Below are 13,223 nucleotides of genomic sequence, written 5' to 3' on the forward strand. Positions count from 1 at the left end.
CGCCCCCCATTACAATAATGTTACACCCACATTATACCATTATTAGACCCATATTGCACCGTAATTTAATGGTTATTCCACCCATTTTACACATGACTATCGCCCAGGCTAATGAAACAATTTAAGGGTTAAAGCCTTACCTTGTTCAAATCTGTATTTCTGTTTAAATAGTTGGTTTCAAATACTGACATTAGACCACATTTCCTTATTTTTGAATGTTTGCTCTAATTGTTGTGTGTCTAATTGTCAAGTGGATTTCTTATCATGTTTGATTTCATCAATCTCTCTTGAGTAACATGTTATCATATTTTACAACAGAGTAAGAGCAGTAATAAGGACACAGATGTGGCGCTTGCTTCATGTTTTATGGCTCTGACACAAACCACGAGGTCCACTCATGAAACAGGTAAAAACACATCGTACATACATACTGCAGATTATTCAGCACGCTTGTTTATAACTACATATGAAAGACATGTAAAGTGACAGAAGAACAATAATGATGTGCAATTTCTGAAGTGCATCTCAATGTGATTTTATACAAAGTGTGAACTTAACAAGGAAAAAAGAACAGTGCTGCTGAGAAACCCCTCTAAATCAAAACACGTTTCCGTGATAAACATTCTAGGAGGCCGTTACATTGTCCAGTACATCGAGTTAGTCTTTTGGTAAACCTCAGAACTTCCCTTTAATAATACATTCAATCACAGTCTCTTAACCTATTGTACAAGTATCAAGTATCATTTAAAGAAATAGATGTTACCTTACAAAAGATCCTTATATATTTGACCTTGAATCACCAACTTCTAATATAATAAACTCCTTCACCAAATCAACAACTTGCTGTGGTCTCTCAGGCAAAACTATCACCAAGAAAGGTACCGTTATTTTCTCTCTTTTTTGTTATAAAGAAAGATAAAATAAAAAAACTTCACATTTTAAAGCAGGAGCAAAGTAAACCAATCAAACAGCGGATACAGCGACAACATTTGAATCCAATGGATCTGTTATCTTTATGATCATTTTCTACGAGGTTCCTGAAAAAGAGCCCTTTAATGTTGGACTAATCACTGGGAGAGTTATGGGAAATATTCAAGTTCAACCGAGTTAATAATTCAAAAGAATGTTCTTGTTATTATAATGTATCCAATGTCACATGTTAATGCTGGGTCTGAACAGGGCCAATGTTGGATGTAGTGATAATGAGCCGACATCATTTTATAGTGAAATTCTGCTCATCAAGTTGTCTGGCTCACACCTTCACTATTTTAAGACCATGTGTAAAATAATAAACAATAGAATTCACTGATCTCAAATACAAATATACGCAATAGAAATTAGAGATGAAACTACTGGTTAATTAGCTCATCAAAACAAGATAAATCGGCAACATTTTAGAGCATTGGTGATTCTTCTTTAAGCAACAAACGTTTACAGACACTGATTACAGCCCCTGAAAGGTTAATACTTGCTGGTTTTCTACTTCTATCAAGCTAATTTAATATATGTTTTGGATATCGGACTGTTCCTTAGACAAAAGTCGTTTGTTGATGTCATATTGTTCTTTGAGAACTTGTTATGGGCTATATACGAATCAATTAATTTAATAAAACTACAAATTAATCAGTTATATATGTATACATATACACTCCAATTTCTCTATAATTAGCTTAGAATAACATATGTAAGTCTTTTCCAGGAACCTGTGTGTGATTTTACATCTAGCTAACTTTAAGAAATGATGGGACCCTGTAGAATAAAGTGTTAATGAAAATAAGACCCAGAAACGATTTCCTCTGGAGCTTGTTTTCGCAAAGTGAGGTAGAGTGAGTGCACAGTGGGGACGGCAGGCACTGGTGTTTGTGTGCTGATGAGCCACAGAGCTGGTGACGTTTGGCCTTCCTGTTCCTGCATCACTCATCTTCACCCGCTTTGCATGGCAACCGCCACTTCTGGGCCAAAAACATACACGTGTCGATTTCATTAGCTTCACTTGCTACTCTAAGAGTCTATATCTGGAAGAAAATCATTAAATATTCTAAGCTAATTATGCAAATTAGGCAGCCCTTCACCCGCCGAGGCTCTCCCTCTGTTCTCAATGAGGTCCTCTTTGGTTTTTTGAATTCGAGAGAAGATTTCCCTAAAAAGTTCCTTGTACTCGGGCTGATTAAAGTCATCTTTAAAGTCTGTGAGAGAGGGACAAGCAGCAGAAAGACATGCAGTCTGGACAGACTGATTCGTCTGCCCATCCTCCTCCTCCTCCTCCTCCTCCTCCTCCTCCTCCTCCTCCTCCTCCTCCTCCTCCTCCTCCTCCTCCTCCTCCTCCTCCTCCTCCTGCTGCCCCGGTTGGCAGCGTCTCAGCAGCTCGTCGTACTTCACCTGCAAGGCACTGTACTGCGCGTCCACCTCGTTGAGCAGCGAGATGCCGCGGTACTTCACCACCTCTGCTCGGCGCACGCAGGAGCACTCGTGGTCGTTCACCCTGTGGGGGGTCTGCGGGGTCCTCGCCAGCCGCTCGCTGTCCCAGGACTTCAGCGCCCAGGGGCTCTTGGCTGCAGCGGCCCCCTCCTCGCTCTCCTCCTCCGGGTTCAGGAACATGGAGTTGGGCAGCAGGCTGTGGATGTTGTCCGGCCGGCTGGATCTCGTAGAGGAATCTGATTTCCAGAGATGACGGAGCTCCTCCGCCTCACGCTCCAGCTCGGTTACTCTGGTCTGGAACAGAGAGAGGAAAGAGAGATGATGACGTGTTGTTTCAAAAGACTAAGATTGAGTCATTGTGACACAAATGTTAAAGTGCAGCAGCAATTTTCCAATTAAGATATTGAATGATATGGCTGTGTTAGGCTATCGTAGGTAAAATAAAAAAGAAGAGAAACACGAAGCGGAGAGGAGAACATCCAGAAACAAAAAACTGATTTCTGAGATTAAAGTCTTAAAGTTTGGTAAAAGATTAGGTTCGTCAAATGTAAGGTGTAAAGTAAAGTGAAGCGCTGTGGTTCCTTGATAAAAGTTTTCTATATTCCACTCCACTGGCTCCTTAACTAACAAAAGAACTCTACGATAGTCCTGATACGTCATTGCAGAATAACCCTTTAATCTGATAGTATTAAATGCAGGTAGAGTTACATTGAAGTAGCCATCAAAAGTAAGATAAGGATTCCAGCCCAATTGTACTGACTTTTTTCAAATTATAACTAGTGCCGGGATCTAAAGAGTATTATACATTTTATTTCCTCAAGGATTGGGGACTTTGAAACCAAACACTAGGACCCCAGACTGAAAAAATCACTCGTCGTTCTGCAGACGTGTTGTGTGTGTATGTGTTAAGTGTGAAGAGATGAACATATGTTCCTCACACACACCTTGCAGCCCTCCATCCCTGCCAGCTGATGCTCCAGCGCTGCGTTCTCCCCGGCCAGCAGCTCGGCCTCCCGCTCCGACTGCTCCCTGCGTGCGCGCTCGCCGGCGAACTGAGTCTGCAGGCTGCGCAGGGACTGCCTCAGAGACACCTGCTCCTCCTCGTGCCACGACATGTCGGGGGGCTCAAGACCGTCTGAGGGGTCGTCGTAGTCGTACCTGCACAGAGACACAGACAGTCACAACAACAGGCATTTTCACCATGTTTTTGTACCCCTTAAAAAGGTCCCCTATTGTACTGTTTTTCATCAATATATTATAGGTCTCAGATATATACAAAACATGTCTGTGAAGTGTTTGGCTGAAACACCAAACAGATCGTTGCAGCATTAACCATAATCCTCTCTGTTTCAGCCCTGTTTCAAAAGTGCTGATTCTCGATCTGTTACTTTAGATGAAAATAAGGAGCCCCTCCCCACGCCCCTCTGAGAGATATTTGGTTAGAAAGAACACAATGGTGCTCTAGGAGGAGATCCAGGTGATAAGGTGTGTGGGGGGGGAAGGGGGGGTTACCTTGGTTCAACCATTAGCCAATCACCAACCAAGTTGGTTGGTGATTGGCTAATGGTCACACAAGCCAAAAAAATAAATCATAAAGTGGCCAAAATCTGATCAGCTCATTTTCAGACAGGTTTTTATATAAATGGATCAGGACAAAAAGTAAGCGATTTTTTGTTTTCCTGAAACTTCCAGAGTCTCTTTCCACAGAGGGGACACCTGTTTATGTATAAGAGACATGAAGAAGTGGATTTTGCATAATAGGTTACCGTTAATGTCTGATGGTTTAAACACTCAGTGACATTCACATCTACAGTATTCCAAAAGCTTTCCAGGAACTACATTTCTTCATACAGCCACACAAATAGTTTCAACATAACTAAGAGTCCACAGATATACTTAATTTGCAGATAAAGGTGATATGATAAAAATCTCCATAGCTGGCAAGTAGTTTGACCCTGAGTGGAAACGGTTTTGTCAGCTGTTTTTATATTTCCTTTCCTATTATAGGCTGATAATTTATTTTGTCTTTCGCAACTGACCTAAGTGTTTCATCTATCGCTTGCGTGAGTCATGAGGCAAAACAAAGTGAAAGGTGACAGGAAGTGCCCCGTGGAGAATCAATAACGACATGTGACAAAGGTCAGGTTCAAACTAACGGGTTAGTTATGGGACGTTAAAAACGGTCAGAAAAGTCGTGTTTTTGGTAAATGTCTGGCAAACAGTGCTGGGTATTTGAATAAATTAAAAGAAACATTTATTTTTGTTTTTTTGAGTATACATCGAGTACCTTTAACTTGAAATGTGTTTTCTTTCCATTTAAATTATTTAGATAGATTATAGAAATAAACCAAAAACTATTTTGAAGTTGATTCAAATTTATAAAGTCTTATCAATTGATTATTTTCAGCTCCAATTCAATGGGATATCTGTGTTTTTAATTGTCTTTTAATTACAACTATGTGTCAGTATTTTTGGCTAGAATAAACCATACCAATGCACTGAAAACCGGAAAAAATACAACAAAAACAGGAGACGTAAGGCCATCAAATCAACACCTAGAACCAAAAAGAGGGAATAAAAGCAGGTCATCAAGAACTAATCAGCAGAGCTAAGTAGATTAGAAATCAGCTGAAGTATCACAGATCTTGAGACGCTGTGTTCAGCGGGAAGACTTCGACCTCCTTCCTTCCAACCTCATCCAGTTCAGACCTGTCCTGTTTATCAGAGGGATTTACCTCCGACTGACCTGGATGTTTTGAAGAGGCAGACTAAATGCACCTGTCACACAACGCAGCACAAAACATTCCGACCTGCTGCGAGGCAGACATGGCCGGCTGCCAGCGAGGAAGATTAGCACAAAGAGGAAGAGCTAAAGCCAGGAGGATTTTCTGCTTCCATCTTGAGGCTTACAAAGAGCCTCTGGATCAGTGACAATGCATTTAGGATAGATTTGTTCTCAACCAGGTCGAGAAATAAGTTACTGTAGAAGTTCTTATAGTGGTTATTTATCATTTTTTGATTTAAATAACATTTTTTAAGGCTGACTATTTCAATACACCAACAAGAGACCCTTTAGCCAAATCATTTCCTAACACTATTTCACAGTGTCCATTAATACACTTTTATTTCCTAAAGCATTTTCAGGATGCACATATGAAAGGGGTTTCAATCTTTTTAAAATAATAATAATAGACGCATTTCCCAAATAATATTCCTTTGAAATGGCCAAATATATTAAGCTTAAACTTAGTATAAAACAGAGAAGTAGCAAATCCTCACATGGATGTTGCTAAAACCAGCGGATGTTTGTCATTTTTGCTTGATGAATGCAGGCCCGGTTCCAGAACAAAATGACTCAGGGTGCATCTGAGATTAGAGAGGGTGCAGGGGTAAAGTGCTATTTTTATAAGTGGGGAGTGGGCTTAACACCCTCTAGGGGGGTCCTCACCTCCTCTAGGGGGGTCCGGGGGCATGCTCTCCAGGGAAGACTTTTTTTTTTAAATATTGAAGTTAAAAGCATCAATCTGGTGCACTTTGAGAGCAACATGAAGAGATCTATGGGTACATCTCAACACCCATATGAAACAGAACTGTACACAGATTTACTTTTTCTTTATGGATATTTTACAAATCACTCCCCTTTTAAGACCAAAATGTCTACATGCATAGCAGAAGATGGCATCTTTTTTACAGGAATATTCCAGCCAATCTCTGTTTTGAAACCATGAGCTGCAAAATGAGCGCCTTACCCCACTGTACAGGCGAGTTGGGTACTTTTTTAAATATACCTGGGCAGGCTCTGTTTTGCCGAGGTCCTCTGGCACTTGCGGGCCGCCGAGGGGTGGCGGTGTTTGGGGCAACGAAGACGGCTCCTCCGCCTCCGTGGGCGAGGCGGGCAAAGCCGGCGAGTCGAGCGGGAGGGCGTTAGTGTCCACGACAGTGGCCGCGGGAAACGTAATGTCCCCATGATCTGAACTGTTATTACCTGCAGTAGATGCAGTGTTACTGCTGGCGATAAGGGCTGGTTGTTTTAACCATTTTCTGATGTCCACCATTGACTGCCGTGTAAGCACCTTGCAGATGATGAACGCTCAGAGGAGACTCGGCACGTCACAACTGCACGCCATAGGACCCTGACCAAGCGTCGCTCCTGGACGTTCAGGGAGTGAGACTGTGTTGGCACAGGTCACGCACACCTGACATAATAACGTTACTTAGGCTACCGTTTAAATTGACCAAATTTCTTCTTCTTCTTCTTCTTCTTCTTCTTCTTCTTCTTCTTCTTCTTCTTCTTCTTCTTCTTCTTCTTCTTCTTCTTCTTCTTCTTCTTCTTCTTCTTCTTCTTCTTCTTCTTCTTCTTCTTCTTCTTCTTCTTCTTCTTCTTCTTCTTCTTCTTCTTCTTCTTCTTCTTCTTCTTCTTCTTCTTCTTCTTCTTCTTCTTCTTCTTCCACTTTTAATTTTTCAAATGAGGATGCATAACGACTCAACTGAGGGTGCACCCTTATGCACCCCCGTAGAACCGGGCCTGGATGAATGTCTTAAACGGTAAATCTTATTTATAACATTTTAGTCTCCATCTGTTATATGTTGTACGTCTAAAACGTTACTTATTGTGCTAATAAGTGTGATAACTAATTCCAATGAGGCTTTTCCTTGTCAAATAAGTAAACCAATATTTTGTTCTCCATTTCTTTTCCTTTTCCGACTTATTATCTCAGAACTAAACTTGTATTTTAGCCCAAAGTGGGGTCAAACAGGTGAACGATTGATGAATAAAGGATTTAAAGTGGATTTTCTGTCACTACCTCCCCGAGTGTGTCCACTAACTGAGCACCAATGATGTAAACACAGTATCCGTCTCCTCACCTGAGAGTGTTTTGCAGCTCCTTCAGGCAGGACACACTCTGCGTGCTGCGGGGCGAACACTTGTCTCTGTGCGGACGCTTCAGAGGTTGAGCAGGACTCAGCTTCAGCGTCTCCACCTGGTGCTGCAGCTCCTCCACCTGCGTCTGCAGCTGCTCCACCGTCTCCACCAGCCTGCAGAGGAAACACCGCTATGTTAGACAAGGCAAGGCAGGTTTATTTATATAGCACCTTTCAACACAAGGCAATTCAAAGTGCTTTACAAAAATGAAAGACATTAAGAAAAATACTATAAAATGGCATTTAAAAACACTTATTTAAAAGTAACGATACATGAATAAAAGTTACAGTGCAGTGTGAGATACACACATCTGAAATGTTTAGGTCCGACTCTCAATCATTGCTAACTCTTTAGCAGAAATAGTTTTCTATGACCTCACTTTCTTTCTACTTTCTTTTTTAACTTATCCTTTAGTTATTTCAAGTGTTTCATGCTAAACGGAAAATTATAATCTGACCCCATGGTACCTTTTCGCCGAAACTATTCCTCTTTTTTAAATGCACATGAGATAAGTGTACCTTGTGTTTCTAGGACTTTTTTGGTGTCCTCTGCAAACCAGGGTCTTGAAAGCAAAACTGATTCCTGTACCCCATGGTACCTTTTTAGTTCTCGCTGAAACTATTCCTCTTAACATTAGTTAAGTTTAATTTGTCTTTCTAGGACATGTAAGGTATCTGATACATAGCTTACACCTTTTGAAGAGTAAACATCGCACTCTTCAAGCACTTTCAAGGTACCTCAACTACAATAAACCAATTTACAAACTTTCAAGACTTTCAAGACCCTGTTTTTTTTATAATAACTTGGGAAATCTGTTGGATATTGTTTCTGAAACAGATTTTCCACATCTTAGTCTCACCCCTGGATCTTCTGCTGGGACGCCCTGTTGTCCTGAACCAGTTTTCGATTGCTGAGCTCCAGCTCTCGTGCCGCCACGTCCAGCTGCTCGTACACTTTGGCGTGCTGATCATTGACCTGACGGAGGAGGTCCACCTGCTTGGTCAGGTACTGGAGGAGAGAGTGTGTTAACTTCATTGACACTATGTATCACACACAAAAAACAAATGTTGGGACTTTACATACAAAAAGATACAAATAAAAAGGACAAGCCAAGAAAGAAACAGGGATAGTTTTGCAGGGAATTAGATTTGTTTGTCCTTATGTAACATGCAGATTTTTTCCCAACTAATTTTGGCCGATTGCTAATGCCCAATTTGACTGAAAATGTATATCTTTATCATTTTGAATTACCAGCCGAGTCAATAGTTTCTGATTGTTAAATTGGTGATATATTTAATGTGAACAAACCTCTAATATTATTAAGAACAATTTTGAAATGGTTTTATAATAATCATAATAATAATAATACTTGGATGTTAAGCTGCTTATTTTGTTTTTTGAACTAGCATAACAGACAAGAAATAAAAGTGCTGACTAAAGAGAATCACAGTAACGCAACTAATTAGTATGTCTCCTAATCAGTTGCTCTATAAAGTCACATTTTCCTTAAGAACAAGTTGTCTTATCGGCTGTGGCAGCAAGGACACTTTGAACCTTCCTTCATCTGCGTACTGAAAGTAAACACACAGAAAAACCAGCCTCTACTTCACAGCTCAGAGTCAGACTGCACACGCATAGACAGTCAATGAATAACACACATGTACAGTATGGTAAAGTTAAACAGATATATTTTTTAAAGATTATTTTACGTGGCTCTATTTGACGTATTTTAGTTCAAGTAGTTAAATAATTGCATGTAGTGATCTAGAATCAAACATTTGACGTCACGAGTATCCAGCACAGGTCTTAAGAGATTAGCTGTGAGTGTGAGCAGAGACAGAGAAGGATTTAGTGTCACACAGACCTCACTCAAGGAAATTAAAACTCTGCCTTAAATCAGGAAAATCTGTAAAAAGCTAAATATCGAATTTCTGTAATTTCAGTTTCAAAGAAAAACCTAGGCTAAGGATTTACTGGAAATCCTGCACGCACCTTCCTTATCATTCTTTTTTTTCAGAGAGATGGACAGGATTCAAGCTTTGTTCTTCAACAACAAAACACATATGCACACATTTCTTTCTTCATTTAAATAAAGGTCTATTGTAACGCAAATAATACATTCTAATTAAATAGGTCATTGTGCGTTGCATAACAATAATCCATAACAAAAAGTCACTTAAATTCTTGCATAATACATTAACTCGATTGTCGCCTATTAGTCCCTTTATAAAGACCTGATAACTGATACATTTTGTTATTATACTCAATTTAAACTTGGCTACAAAGATTTGTTTTACTAAATTATCTTTAATTGAGGACAAGTTCCAGCATCTTTTTAGGAAGATTATATTTAAATATAAACAGCTCAATATTATTTGATTTGTCTTTTCTAAATTATCTTAGAATTTCTCCTTAAATTGAGTGCATGTGTATGGGTTTAGCCTGTGGCCTTTTGCCCCTTCCTGTTATATTTCCTAAATTCCATTATGTGTATTTTACGCAGTCTTATAAATAGTTTTGCAGGTCATTCACTCAAGCTGCATACACAAACCCAAGTAAACCTCTGTCCTTTAGGTTTAGCAGCCTGAAAAGAAATGGATGGAAACAAATATGTCCTCTTCCTCCTCATTCACAATCAAGCCCTTGTACAGCAGCATGTCATTTTTTTCTTTGAGGCCTTTGTGATGCAACATCGATTTGTGATTGTACAATTTCATATATTTTGACCAGGATATTACCATTAGGATTGAATGCTATATTGCACACAAATCATGAACACTTTTCATGAGGGGTTGGCTGAGTCCCACAGGTTAGACGGGTGACATGCGTCTCTTTACCTCAATCTCCTGCAGCTGCTCCTGGTTGGTGGAGTACATCTGCTGCAGCCCCTGCTCCAGCTCCCTGTTCCTCTCCAGGAGACTCTTCCCCAGCTCGGCTGCCAGCTGCAGGTCTGCAGGAGGGACAGAGAGGAACCATCAGGGACGCTTTTATACAAATACACCTATGTCAAATCAGTCCCCGATGGAGACATGAGGACTTCACGTACAGGCAGCTTTGTGAGGATGTGTTGTTGTTAGCAGGAGACCAGTTACCCACTTTTTAAAGAAGTGAATACTCAGGTTTTTTTGTTTTTATTCTTAAACAACTAATCTTTACCTGACCCACACTATTACCCTAACCTCCTTTTTAATTATTTAATTAAATAATCCCGTAGTAAAGATTACCCAATTATGATGTAAGGGAATATCACACAAACAAATTCATCAGCTTCAGTGCAAAATAATGAAAAGGAGGGAATGGTCTAAGTCTAAGGCACTTCTTCAATTCAGACAGACCTTTTTTTACTTTGCCGCATATGTGAATGTCCTGCTGACTCCTGCCTTTTCCTGCAGTCTGTCAAGGTGCTTAATTGCTATTAAAACAGATTTTATACTAAAAAACCCTGACTGGAAATTTTAGAGGTTATTCGTTCAGAAAATCACAATTAACATCCTGTGCACCTGCAGGGCTTAATAGTGAGTTTAATTAAGGTACATCTGTATACATAATAGCTTTGATATCCATATTTGTGCAAACAAATATAGTAATATGTAAGGATTATTCTGTTTCAATAGTGTTCACAGACAAAGACTGAAAGGAAATTGTACCATGTTCAAGGTCTTGCTTGTCGTACCACGGTTCCTCCTCCTTGATCTCAAATTCTTGCTCCACAATCATGTCTGTCAACATCTTCACGGTCTAAATCACACAGTTTGAGGATGAATCCGCTTTTCAAACATTGCAGAGGCAGAGTTTCACAAACGGTGATAAACGGTGTAGTCCGAGTCCTTCCTGCCGCTGTCTGCACGCCTGCAACCGGCACCGGTGTGCGCTCATCTCCGGACGGACAGACAGACCTCTCTTGCTGCTGCTGCTGCTGCTGCGTTGTAAACCCGTTTCCGGTTTACACTTCAAAATAAAAGCAGTCAATGCATCTTTTTGACAGGTGAGAGCCGACTGGTCATTGTGGACCAAGCCCCACCTGCTGGTAGCTATGGCTGGTAGCAGGAAAAGGTATGTTGGTGGTGATTTAGAAATTCATATAAGTGTTGTTTTCCCCACCATGTGCTCCTAGTTGACAAAGAAAAGTTTAATAAACACTTCAGTGCTCACCAGGATATTTTTAACACCAGGCCTCAGATTTAAGAGTGGTTCTCCTGGTAAAAATGGAAAAACGTTATAAAACCTGATATGAAAATACAATGGGTAACAAAATAAAAATATATGCCTGCTATGACTTGACATACTGTATGTCAAGTCATAGCAGGCATGTATTTTAAACACTCAATAATTAGCCAACCTGATTTTTGTCACATAGGCCTACTGTCATGAAGAGTATAGGCCTAACTGGTAACTATAAACACAATTAATAATATGCATCTTACTAAATTAGTGTTTAGAAAAATACAAGCAAATCAAAAGCAACATTTAATAGCTAAAACATTTTCGTCATAACAACATTTGAAAATACTCAAATAATACGAAGCCTCAGACTAAGCTTAAAATAATATCACAGAACTTCTTGGTTTTTCCCCCACTAAGTTGAATTCTGAGCTCTTATTTTGAAGATATAGGGTGTCATTTCCGGTGTAGACGTGTTTATCGGTTAATTGACCGTTACACCTGCTCCTATGGTTTGGTTCCTCCCTTAGAAACCACAGCCCACAGTCCCTGTGACAAAAACATTAAAGGTGGGGTAGGTACATTTGAGAAACCGGCTCGAGATCGCTAGAATTTGAAAATACACAACCGGAGAAAATCTGCCACTTCCTTATAGAGCCCCTCCTCCAACACACATGAACACGCACATGACCAATGAGGGCACGAGATAAGTTTGTGCCCCGATGGAAGGCTGACAGGCCATCCAACGGATTGGTTGTACTTTTTACAGTATTACGGCGTCTACAGTCTACAGATGAAATTTTGTTATGGATTTTTTGTCAAAGCACTTAAGATATTGATTGCTAGCGGGATGTTAAGAGCATTCCATGGAATATAACAAAAAGTGTATCTCGAGCCGGTTTCTGAAACTTACCTACCCCACCTTTAAAGCTAAATAACATAACTATTATCTTCAAAATACACTTAAAGTATCAAAAGTATCAATACCAGATATTGTTACTACAGTCGAAAAAATGAACATACTCTTAATTGGATTATACCCTAGTCCACTTTCTAGAGAGGAATATTTTTTATCAAAACACAGAAATATGGATATTTTGAGGAAGAAAATCAGCAGCTTATATTTTGTATTTACTTCACAAGTTCAGTTTAAATTAAGAACATTTTCTCACAGCATTGAGCACCTTTTAGAAGACTCTTTACTAAAAAAAACATAATAATGATTGGTTAATAAATATGTTAATAAAGTACTTCATACTACTATGAAGTACATTTGTACTAAAATATAACAACAACAGGTGTCATACTTGGAATTACAATGCTGCATTGATTTGAAATCATTGGGTCACATGACACAGAAGCACTTGAAACATAAATTAGATGTAACAAATGTACGTAACAATTTCACCAGGAGACTATGCTCCAATTCAAACACTGAGTAAGTGAACAAATCAATGACTGGATGTGTCAGAACTTTCTCCAATTAAACAAAGATAAAACTGAGGTAATGGTTTTTGGAGCCAAGGCAGAACGTTTAAAAGTTAGCGCTGAGCTTCAGTCTGCAATGTTCAAACCAACAGATAAAGCCATAAATCTAGGTGTAGTCATGGACTCTGACCTGAGTTTCAACAGTCACATTAAAACAGTTACTAAATCAGCCTACTATCACCTAAAGAATATATCTAGGATTAAAAGACTAATGTCACAGCAGGATTTGGAA

The 13,223-nt window shown here is 39.6% G+C and overlaps 1 protein-coding gene across 1 annotated transcript; it reads right to left on the minus strand.

Annotated features, from left to right (window-relative positions):
• Positions 1 to 346: 346 nt before the first annotated feature.
• Positions 347 to 11,263, minus strand: LOC117464455 (cerebellar degeneration-related protein 2-like). The gene is made up of 6 exons (XM_034106899.2): positions 10,990 to 11,263; positions 10,180 to 10,292; positions 8,202 to 8,350; positions 7,285 to 7,455; positions 3,363 to 3,576; positions 347 to 2,712 (listed from the first exon to the last, which is right to left on the minus strand). The coding sequence occupies exons 1-6, from the start codon at positions 11,069 to 11,071 to the stop codon at positions 2,044 to 2,046; spliced, it is 1,398 nt and encodes a 465-aa protein (XP_033962790.1). The 5' UTR covers positions 11,072 to 11,263; the 3' UTR covers positions 347 to 2,043.
• Between the last annotated feature and the right edge of the window lie 1,960 nt (positions 11,264 to 13,223).

Source organism: Pseudochaenichthys georgianus, chromosome 19, assembly GCF_902827115.2.
Source record: "Pseudochaenichthys georgianus chromosome 19, fPseGeo1.2, whole genome shotgun sequence".
NCBI classification, from domain to species: Eukaryota; Metazoa; Chordata; class Actinopteri; order Perciformes; family Channichthyidae; genus Pseudochaenichthys; species Pseudochaenichthys georgianus.